Source organism: Megalopta genalis, chromosome 4, assembly GCF_051020955.1.
Source record: "Megalopta genalis isolate 19385.01 chromosome 4, iyMegGena1_principal, whole genome shotgun sequence".
Classification (NCBI taxonomy): domain Eukaryota; kingdom Metazoa; phylum Arthropoda; class Insecta; order Hymenoptera; family Halictidae; genus Megalopta; species Megalopta genalis.
Genome location: NC_135016.1, coordinates 9,657,726 through 9,670,004, shown reverse-complemented (window position 1 = coordinate 9,670,004; position 12,279 = coordinate 9,657,726). Strand labels below are relative to the sequence as shown.

The window sequence follows — 12,279 nt, the reverse complement described above, 5'->3', positions numbered from 1 at the left end:
CCACCCCGGAATTAACTCCCGCGCGCACCTTGCACGGTAATTACTTTACGTTCGAGCAATGTCGCGATTCCGAGAGCTCGCCGGATCCCGGAACGAGCACCGACGGGCACAATAATCATCGGACGACGCCTCGTCAAACCCGCTGGATCCAATGATTCAGTGTTTAGACCGCGATCGAGGGATTTAGAGACCTCCGAACCGGGATTAAGGCTGTAATCCTGTGTGGTAGAGGTCGCACGCCTTCGGCACTTTATTTTGGTGGAAGCAGCGCGCTTTCGCGCTTCGTTCTTATAGGGTCTAGTAGACTCTGAAATTAAAAAGTATTCAACTTGGGTTCAATAGAGTATTTGGAATTTTGTGAGAATTATTTCGTAGTTTTGTTAACGAGAGTGTCGTATAAAACAGTGTTCAGATTGCTCATTTTTGTTGAATAGAAACGGAACGTTCGAGGGTGAAGCGAATTTAACTTGACGTAAGTAGAAACAGACGCATTTGGTCAGACGTAGCTCTTACATTTAATAAATTCATACATACTTATTTTCTATTTCGTGTAATGGAGACTAGTTTTACTAAGTGTTCAGTAAGCCAACGTTTCTAGACAAATAAAATGAGAACTGTCCACTTTATAAATATTTTCCATCTTCAGTGATGAATGAATTAATAAATTAATTGATGAATGAATAAATTAATGAATTAGTGAATGAATTAAAAATGACAAAGTGATGTATAAGACCATTTTTTTAGTAGAAACGCTGTCAGCATAGGAAGAATATTGTCTCGAGATAATAGGAGTCCGAACCACAACAGCTCTAGCAGCGTTCCGAATGGACTTTGATTTCGGTCCCTGGTAATGTTTCCCTTTTCCACGGTGCACGGGGCCCTAAATGGAAGCGTAACCCTAAACATTCCGAACCGGACACTTGGTCGTGGAACTTCGTAACAACAAGACCGTCCCGCAGCGAAGACAGAACTTGCGCATCCGATTAGATAGCTCGTTCCTTCTCCCAGCACCACTCCCCCTCCAGCAAATTTCCTTGTTCCGTCGCGCTGCTTTCAAGCGATCATCCCACTGTCCCACCCGGTCCGATTATTAAGCGTTTCCATAGCGTCGAATCGACGGGAGATCGACGTAAGTGGTGGGGTTCACGGGACTGGAAGGGATTTCGCGGCCGCCCGAAGACAGACACCCCCGTTCACGATTTTCAACCGCGGACAAATTGCTGCCGGAGAATCGTTCGGCTCGAGATTCGCTCGATCCTCGGAAACCGACTCCGAGAAAATATTGATATGAGAATGGGGAAACGAGAGGGAACGATCTATCACTCGAACATGTTCCTCGGCGCTAATGTGTCGGGCGATTTGTCTGACTACGTCAAATTGCCCATTGTCGTTATCTCACTCGCTTCGCTTACCAGCCGTTAATTTCGTTTCCATTGTAAAATACCGACTCCGTATGCGGAATTTAGGTGGTACGAGATGCTAACGCGATTTTGCTGATTATTGGAAGAATTGTGTTACTAAAGATTTCAAACTCCTGCACAGTTTGGCGTATAAATAACGTATCGTTTTTAATTGTCTCAGACCGGACGCATCTTACAAAAATATACATGAAAAGAAGAGGGGCAATGGAGAATGAACAGCTTCGATATATTGACGTCGATAACAAAAATATTCAATCATTTGGATCTCGAAAAAGATATTATAATAAATTTTCATTTAGAAGTAACGAGAGAGAATGATCAAATGGCTTCAGGTGTGTGTGTGTGTGTTTTAAAAAGGAATTGTTAAAAAATTCTTCTACAGATAGAGACGTAAGATTATCAAATGTATTCAGGCGTTCGAATAAAATAATTCTTAAAACATTCGCTTGAAGACAGTGAAAGAAATTGATCGTTCAGGTTTTTAAAAATTCATTAAAACATTTGTCCATTTGTTAAGCAATGAAAGAAGTTTTCAAGCGGTTTCTGGTGTACCAGACATAATTCGAAGCTGTACCACACCGGTTCACCTGAAGCAATTTTGTGCAATTCGATATTGCCTGACCAAAGTCGTCCTCTTCCACTGGCAGTTACGCATCAAGACAATCGAAGCAATAGATTATTCTTGACGTGAAATCGAGAGTGGCCGAGAGCTGACCACCGATTCAAAATCGGCCCCTCGAAATTCCCAAGCTGTTCGCGCACTGACCGAACACGGATACCGAACTGCATTACAGGACGATCTATGGATATGGGTGGTAAACCGCGGACGTCCGGCGCGGATCAACCGTGGTTAAAACTGTCCGCGTAAAAGGATCCATTTAAATCTACGGAGTGAACACGCGCGGGAAATTTCTGCCAGCGGTGCTGCTGGTCGACAGCGGAACTGTTCCCTCGTTAATGGACAACCTAAAGCCACGGTGGAATTTTTTCAATTAGTATCACCGGATTAAAGCGAATAAACGTTGGATCATCGCCGGGCAACGCGATCCGTATCGAAAAAATTCGCTTGGAATAGGAACGGATTGTAGTGGAAACTAGCTGCGAGATAAAAAGAGAGGAAAACCGAGAGAGAGAGAGAGAGAGAGAGAGAGAGTGTGTGTGTGTGAGCAAGAGCGAGAGGGAATTAGAGAGAAAATAATAGAGAGAGAGTCAGAGATAAAATAATAGAGGGAGAGCCAGAGACAAAATAAAAGAGAGAGAGAGAGTGAGAAAGAGCGAGAGATAATTAGAGAGAAAATAATAGAGGGAGAGTCAGAGACAAAATAATAGAGGGAGAGCCAGAGACAAAATAAAAGCGAGAGAGAGGGGGAAAGGGAGATAGAGAGAAAGGGAGAGGGAGAGAGAGCAACAGAAATGTCAGCAGGTTCGTTTCTCGGGACGTTCGTGTTGTCTTCAACCGCAATCGCCGGTCGCGCAACGGCAATTTCTACTGCGTGCACACGAAATTGCCGTCGACTCATTACGTGCACGGGATCACGTTGTCTTTATCGCGACGCTCTCGCCCTTTCGTGCTCGGCCGCTGATGGAAAACAATTTCGCGACATTAGAACCTCGTCTAAATTAGTGCGGTCCGTGGAAGGACAGCCGAACTTCGCGAAAACCCCGTCCATCGCTTCCATACGACTCGCCCGCTGGAAGTAATTCGACGTTTCGATCCGACTTCGGATAACACGGCAACAAGTAGATCGCTCCATCGACGCGGATAAACGAGCTTAATTGCGAGCCCGCGATCTCGAGCCCCGTTGTCTCCGCGACGACAATACGCACGCGAAAATATACTTCGAGGCGCTCTCGCAAATACTCGATACAATCGACGTTATCGAAACGCCGCACTCTAAGTTCAGAATGTTTGCTGTTCTAACGAATTCACTAATCAGATCTATGGGGTTAAAGTCGGATTCTGAGTTGGCTTGATAACAATTTTGATTTATATCGATTGCGTCGTTCGAATTAATTTCATTTATTTCACATAATTTATAATAAGCAGTTTGTTAAAATTATTATAAGAAAAATACATTGCTATTTAATTTTGGCTTCTTAGGATTGTGTTAGACAATTTTTATTTTGTATAAAGATATAATAATAATAAACTGAGTCGTTGTACTTAAGTACGATTTTATGGAGGCCAAGACTCTGCTGTAATTAATTGTTTTAATATTTTATACAGGAGACACGTTATTATTGATATAATACTTTAGTAATCAAGATCGACGATGAAAGACTATGTCGGTTATATGTTTGCTAGAAAATTTTATTTCCAATTTGATGGATGTCAAAAGTTCATCGGGAACTTATCAAAGCCCGCGATAAGTAGAATAGGTCAGAAATTAGTCAGAAAGGATAACCAGCATGGGTTACTAGCACATTTTTCAATTATCTTTGAGAATTCATACGTTTCTAAAATAATCGTGATTTAAGCATTTGAAAAGCAAATTGATTAAGCTAAATTCATTGGGTACTTATCCATGCTTCGCATAAGTAGAGTAGGTCAGCAACTATTCGTACTCGTAAGCTAATGAGGGTTATTAGCACATTTTTCAAACCACTTGGCAAACTTACACATTTGTAAAATAACAGTGACTTAGGCATTTAATAAACAATATAAAAATTCATTGGATGCTTATCCATGTTTCGAACGAGTAGAATAAATCAACACTGAGTCAGACAGTTCAAGGAGGGGTTAAATTAGAGCGAGGCTTGCTGACACGTTTTCTCGACGTCACGGAGACTTCTCATTCTTCTAGAAAAAGAAAGCTATGACTTAATCATCTAACAAACAAGAATAGAATAACTTCATCTGCAAAATAATCTGATCCGAATGAAACAAACAATATCGAAAGAAAAAAATCCCGTCGAGCGTTGCCCACAGTTTCGTCGCGGGTCCCAGCAGCGTTCTTCCAGAGAGGCATCCCAGTTCCTAGATAATTCCGAACCGGAGTCATACGTTCGTGGATTCCGCGAGTATCATCCCGTCCCTCGTTTCCCACATATTCGTCTGTCACCCTCCATTGGACATTCATTTTTATCGTTCACGCTCGAGCAGCGTTATTCAGAGCCGCGGCAGCACGGCCAGCAACAGATGCGATCGCCTCGGCGGCGTTCTCGGAAGTTGCGTCCCGTCCAAATTGTCCCGGCTTATCCCGAATATTTACTGTCCGCCGCTGATTATACCGGCGGTGTCCGCGATACGGCGTAACACAGAGGCGAACGGGGGGGGGGGGCCTTTGGGTATAACAAATGATCCGGGACCCGTCAAAAAAAAGAAAGAAAAAAAACGGGAGCGAGGGTGGTAGATGGGTCGCTTAACAGGTTGCGAGATAAAAAGCAATGGCTCGTCAGGGCTATTATTGTGTGTCGTGCGTGGCCACACATCATTAGGCGTGGGTGTTGCGGCGGGAAGAGGGCGTCGGAGTCGAATGGGGGTGGAGATCCTGTCCGAGACAGGGTGGCTCCTGCCGGCCATATATTCCTGCGTATCGTGGCCCGAGTCGGGGAATTAGGAGAAAGATTGATCGTACCTATTTGCCGAAACCAAATTACACTTCTGTACGCCAGCCTCTCTCTCTCTCTCTCTCTCTCGCTTTCTCATTCTCTCTCTCTCTCTCTCTCTCTCTCTCGCTTTCTCATTCTCTCTCTCTCTCTCTCTCTCTCTCTCTCTCTCTCTCTGTCGCTTGCTCTCTCTATCTTAGAAGCCATTTTCGTTCGCCAGCTCCGACTTATTTACGAGCACCGCCATAAATAATTAGCCCCCTTTAATAACGTCCGCGCGATCTATCGATGTATCGACCCGGGGCACCGATCGGTTATTATTTATTTCCCCTGGCTCGAAGTGAAAGGGATAAACGGATGATGCACGAGCGCCGGCCACGATGCCGCGCTCCCGGCCTCCACGGATAGGAAAGTGGAAAATTGTTTTCGATGATGTACGGGGGCGGTCGGTTCATGAGGCGTAATGAAATTTCCGTGGCGGGATTTCATACGGTGCTCGAGGAGCACGGCTAAATGAAACACTTACGCTGAACGGGACCAGGGAGTTCTTCACGGACGGCACCATCCACTGCTGGAACAACGACAGGACCACTTGGCAGCCGACCACCACCTCCAGAATGCGTTTAATCAAGAATCTGCGGAAAGGAAACAAAAATTGCTGTCAGTCTCGCGCGGTTATTAAGCCCGGTGTTGGACCGCCGCCGGTGGATGCGGTACGTGAAATTTCAAAATCACGTGTCTTTCGACGAAGATTTATTTTCGCAATTGAATTCAAGCACCGAGATCATGCGTGTTCCTTTTATTTGCCGATGCACAGATTTTCCGTGCATTGCAAATCTTTTTCGGGAACAAAACAATTCATTTTTTCAATTTAAAAAGCAACAAGAATATGTATTCTTTCTTTTATTTCCAATATATTATATTTATTTTATATTTATTGTTTTTATATTTTTTTTCGTATTGTATTGTATTCCAATATTTTATATTTATTGCGTGTCAACCTTTATTTTAATGTATAAACATTGATAACAGAAGCGTAGAATTTTATTTCGATCTCGATGAAGTGAACTCATATTTAGTGGATTATAGTATAAATCGGGAGAATAAGTCTGAATTTATATTTCGTTAAATCAGTCATATTTAGTCATTCGTATTTAGCAGACTGTGTTTTAAATCTTCGTAACAGGTCTCACACGATATTATCGGACAACGGATTAACAATAATGGCTAATAATGAGTACAATTATACGAAACAATTTTGATTCGATTATCAGATCGTAGATCTTCTTGGAAAACAATAATTCCTGCACTTATTCTCCAGCCGAATTGCTAAGAAACAACAATTTCGCAACGCATCAATCAAAATTAATGATTCGGTGCGCGCCTAAAATTGTTCGTAAACAAGCGATCGATGTCAAATTATGCGAGTTTAGAAAACAATAGCTGCGGGATGAAACCGCTGTAATAACAGCTATCGGGAGATTTAGGTGCGTAAATCCGAATTGATGATGATATTACACACCTGTGGTTTCAATAACACCGATAATCGGTGTTTATTCGACACTCGACGATACGAGTGAACAATATTTACACGCAACGTTCATAGTTCAATGATTCCGAAAGACCGTATTATCTCGTTCGAATTTTCGCTATCGCGACCCGACGTTTCTCAGAATGATTATTTTTTTTCTGTGGCACGCACAATGTGTCGCATACGAATTCCAACTCGGGGAGACTAATACATCTAGATGAAAATTGTGTATCATGACGGGGTCGCTGCGCGTAGATCCGCGGAGTGCAGAGCATACTCTCCAACATATTACATTCTGTTAATAAAATTTGCTGGTAGTCTGCGCGCACTACGAAGCGAATTGAACCGGACTGTTCCATTTAAAAAGCTGCATATAAAATCTACTTGAAAAATCCACATGTTCGGCTATGCAACAGCGGACGGAGAATTATGGCCGGAAGTACTGCAGTTGCATACTAAATTAAAGCGCGGGCTTGCCCGGTTCCGAAGCATCCCACCTGTACACCGGCAATGAAGTTCGTCGAAAGTTGATGGAGGCGAATGAAAACAAACAGAGTCTAATCCCCTTAATTGGACCTAATTAAATGCCTCGCAAAGACTACACTTTTTCATCGCGAATATCAAGGCACTTGCCCGGAGAGTTCAGGCACTTACATTAAAAATGCTAATGGCCTCGAACGAGCTTCCATTGCCCGCGGAAAGGAAACAAAGCGAAGCATGTCGCGGAAAGTTGATATGAACTTACCGTGGAACGTAACCCGTAGATTCTCCACGACTTTTCTTCGTCAAATTATTTCTTGCACACCGCGGAAAACAGCTAGGCCGCATTTAATAAAACGCAACGAAGAGAAACGACGGGCGGGTCAACGTGAGAAAAAGAAAAAGGTAGATCTCAAAACTCCGAAGTCATATTTTACGAAACCGCGCCGCAGAAAATCAACTCCGTGCACATTGTTGCACGATAATAAAGAAGCAATACCGAACTTCGTGACGCGCCGGTTATAAATCAAACAGGAAATTCTTCGTCCCGTAATTTCCCGAATGGAGACACCGATGCATCACCGTTAATGCGGCCGGCTGAAAAATCGCGGCGCGGTCGCGCGCTTTTTTTCCGAAAAACTTCGTCAAGAGGAAAAGTCCGTAAACACGCGGTTGTTCGGCGGGGGCAGGAGGGGAGGAGTCCCGGGATATGACGTTCCTTCTCCGGCGCAATTTGTTCCCGGGGATTTTCGAAGCGAACAACTGCCGGTGGCAAGAAATGTCGGCCAGACAGACACGATGCACTTTCCGACAAACCCAGGGCTCCATGCATCGCGAAAATACGTCCGCGTAGACGGAGGAAAGTGTTCCATGAAAATCTCTGGTATTCCGGATACAATCGGAAGTACCAGCCGGAAGCACGGAAAGGAATACATCACTGTGCCCTCTGCACCGCCCTGCCTCAACCCGTGCACCGGCGGAGTCCATCCAAACGTACCCTCCTCTATTTTCCCAACAATAGCCCACTTAAATCTAATTTCGCGAACACTCCGGCTCGCCAACTTTGCCTTACTCTCCCGTTTTCCTTCGAATGGAGCTGCGTGCGACCGAAACCGAGCGAAAAAGAAGAGACCTTCCCCGAAGTGCTTCGATACGTACGTGCACACAGAACATCGTTCGCGCGAACGATTACCTGCTTTAGACAGCAGTATCAATTACGCGTGTACCGCGTTTAAGTAAAGCGAAGTTTTATCTTCTATTATAATCTTATCTTCTTTTGGTAATTTAATCGAATAATTAGAGACTCTTATTTCGCAAGGAAATCTACACTCAACAGCAAAATTAAAGCATCGCTAATTTTTGGCTGAAAGATTGTCGATCTCCGAACAGTTTGAAATCTCTACTTTACGATATCATATTGCAATTTTTAATATCATGCATTGCGTGAGCTACAAGTCTAATCGTGCAATCTTCTCAGGAGGTAACCCCTACCTTGGGTTATTCTAATGCCGGTGGTACATTTGTCATTTAAAGTGCTCCGAGTTTACGAGAAAAAATCGTAGCGACTTAATTCGGCTCTCAAATTAAAGGGGAAAGTCCGTGTTCTACGATATTCTGAATGGCATGCTCGGAAAAAAATTTTCCAAGCTCATAGAGGGCGTGAAATCTCTTGCACTTTTTCGGTATCACAAACATACTTCCAGATTTTTGATATTACGCTCATGTAGATGCATGGTGGTAAAAATTAGAACATGTTGTCATGAAGTAGAGATTTCAAGCTTTATTTTGAGAAAAAATTTGTAATTTTATGACAGCTTTTATCGGAGTTACAGCTGTTCGAAGATCGCGAAGTATAAAGTAAGAACAAGTAGAATTACCCGACACAGGCCAGACATACTACAAAGTCCCACTTAATCAAAACAATTTCACGTAGCTAGTTGAATGGGCACACATTGGCCGAACACGCCACGAAGTCCCAGTCGATCCCTATTATTTTGCCAGGCTAGTAGATTGAAACGTTATTGGTCATGCACGTTGTACAGTCCCAACCAGGACCTATTATTTTATCTCGTTAGCGGAATGAAACAATATTGCCGAGAAATGTTATAAAGTTCCACTCGGTCTCTATTATTTTCTCTCGTTAGTAGAACGAACCAGCATTGGCCAGACGTACTATGAAATTTTAATTAGTCTCTTATGTTTTAGCCAACACACAATAATTAGCAGACAATAGGCAACATATAATTTTCTGAATATAAAAACATCGGTACACTATTTTCAACTATTTAACCGTTTCAAAGGAACAAATGTACTTCTATACGGCTGCTGTATTTTGCAACTGATGCGGCCATTTTTTATTGTACACGCAGATTCGCAGTCTACTTTTGTCTCATATTTTTCACTACTTTATTCTGCAAAGACTGAAACTTAGTATGTACCTATATTGCCCAAAAGCAGTGAAAATGTCTGCATTGTGAAAGAATAACTAATGTGTAAAGAAATTTGTTTAAAATTAATTTTTAATATTTTTTTATATTATTTAAAAATATTAACAATAAAAAAATTTAAGATACGAATAACATAAGGATAGAAATAACAAGTACTACTTTAGCTTATTGAGCGACTGCAACTTATCTGGCATATGCCCAAATCTACAATTTATCGTGTAACGGTAATCGAAAAAAATGAAAAATGTTATTTCAATAGAGAGCCGAACTTGTCATATAAGAAATTAACTCAATTCAATAATAAGAGTCATTTGATTATTTTAAATTTTCCAAGCAGTCAAAACGACTGCTTTTGGGCAATATAGGTATAACACACACACACATATATATATATATATATATATATATATATATATATATATATATATATATACCGGGAATGAAGAAGGAGGGGAGGTAACTACAATTATTAATAAACGCATTTATATGTTGTACAAAAAGTCCCAAAATTCTAAGAAATTGTAACATTATATACATAATTTGTTTTCTAATTGAAGTGAAAAAGCAGTCAAAAAATGACTTCCTTGGTCAATCTAGTGTTAACAAATCTCTCGTTCAGTTTTAAGCAATGAATTCTCCGTTGACCTAATCAATCGATAAATCAGTGGTCTAATCATTCGAGAGTGGTTTTGATCGTATTATCGGCGCTTACCTCTTCCGAATCCGTTGCGTCCGTGGGAAGTTCAGCTCGTAGCACAAGGTAGGCGCCAGAATGTAGTAGTAAAGATCGCGGAGATTCAGGTTGTCCGGATATTGCACCAAGGCCGTGGTAACCCCGTCGACGTCGTGCTTCGAGTCATCGACCTCGGGCCCGTTTTGTTTCACGGTGGATGCTGCAACGAGAGGAATCGGATCCGCATTAGAGCCAGGAAAAAGCAAATTACACCGATGAATCACACGCGACTGGCATGCAACAGGAACGTCAAGAAAACGTTGCCGTCCTGGCCCCGCCCGGGCTCCCTCTCGATCGTCGGGAGGGGGCCTCTCCCCCCTCGCCGAGGGGGTGGCCGGGAGCTGGCAGGAAGGAAACAAAAATCGAAAAAGCGAAAGCCGAGACGGAGTTTGATGAAAAGGTACCCGAGAAGTTACTTCGCTCGAGAGTCGCTCCTTAACGTCTCCGGGGACGCGGCGCGACACAGTTTCATCTTTCCGGGGATAGCAGAGGGGAGAGGAAAACGATGGCAAGTATTTAAAGTTCGATCCCTCGCGCGATAGAACTTCAGATTGCTCTGCGGTGATAAAAATTATTGCTTCCGGAGCTCCGCGTCGTTCAAACGTCGTCCACAGTCGCTCGTATTGGCTTCTGCGAGTTCGGCACACCCCTGTTTAGGGTTGCCGTAAATAAACGGAGGGGCTGCGCGCGGGTCTCCCGTATCAGCCGACTCGCTCGAGGATATTGGAATTATATGTCCTATTTCCTGAGTTGTTAATAGACTGCGAAACTTGTACAGGCTGGCCCAAAATTGTTGTACGAGCGGGAAATGATGGGTTCCTGGGGTCATTCGAAGTAACTTTTTCCTCAGCGATGTTGAAGACCGCGGCTTTGTTTACGAGTTATTAGCGAAAAACAGCGAGCCAATGAGAGGCGAGATTAACTGGCGCGTGGCGGTCAATGGGCGGAACTGGGCTTCGATCGCTCGTTGGTTCGATCGCTCGTTGGTTCGACCGCTTCGCGCCAGCCGAGGTTGCCCATCATTGGTCAGTTTTATTTTCGTTAATAATTCGCGAACAAAGCCGCGAATTGCATTTTCGCTAAGGAAAAAGTTACTTCAAATAACCTCAAGAATCCCTCGTTTCTCGCTTGTACAATAATATTGGGACACCCTGTATATTCGGCATGAATATGATATAATTTTATTTTCATCGCAGGAAGTGTGCTAAAATCGTCGGCGTGCTAATCAATTTCAATTTGTTAAGGACGGTGTAAAAGGGGATGCGAGTGGCTCATAAATAGACCTCCGATTCATATTTCATCTATTAATGGAACATCTAAATGAATTCGATAATAACTGTTCATGTATCCTTAAAGGCCCCTTCATTCATGGAATATTAATACAGCTTTTACCGAATTTATATTTCACTTTGGCGAGCTTTTGGGAAGCTATTAGCGCATAAAGGTCCATCTTAGGATGTTCGATAAATGCGACATAATAATGCGAAGTAAACGGCTATTGGAATGCACAGATTAACGTTCTCCGGGGATTATCAGGAATTGTCTTTCGTGAATACGATCCTGCGGAGACCGAACGTTTTTCAAGCGATTTATGAATTCGCTCTCAGCCATGCCAGACAGCCCGTGCACCCTGAACCGTGACTAAAATAAGAACAACAATCTATTTTTCACCTGTTGGACGTGTCAGTTCAATACCCGGCCAGCGAGAGTTCACGTGCCAATGAACGCGGCCCGATCAAATACCGCATATTAAAAAATTCCTGCGCGCATCCGCGCCCCATTACCGGAAACGCGTGGAATCCTCGCGATCTCGCGGTTTCTCGCGCCGCCCGACCATCTTCCACCTAAAGTGCATTAAACAGCCCCGCGAATAAACTGGGCGCGTACAAGAAATTCCGTGCTCGGTATTGAATATCGACGAGAGAAAAAAAGTCGCTTAAGCACGCGGCATTACCAATAATGCACATACAGAGTGATCCGCCTTGTACACGATGCAGATCCTCATTATTAATGCAAACGCAGGAAAATGCTTGCTCAATTCCACGCTAGCGAGTACGAGTTCCGAGTAATCTTTAGCGAAGAAGAGTGCTTTCTCAAAGTTACAGCAGATCGAATTTT

General features: G+C 43.2%; 1 protein-coding gene across 1 annotated transcript in view; it reads right to left on the bottom strand.

Annotated features, from left to right (window-relative positions):
- The window catches only part of mdy (diacylglycerol O-acyltransferase), a 207,506-nt gene that overhangs the window by 45,165 nt on the left and 150,062 nt on the right, over positions 1 to 12,279 (bottom strand). Inside the window, exons 7-8 of the mRNA XM_033477664.2 lie at positions 10,141 to 10,321; positions 5,497 to 5,605 (exon numbers count right to left, since the gene is read on the bottom strand). Coding sequence (XP_033333555.1) covers positions 5,497 to 5,605; positions 10,141 to 10,321 — 290 coding nt within the window. The remainder of the gene's footprint in view (positions 1 to 5,496; positions 5,606 to 10,140; positions 10,322 to 12,279) is intronic.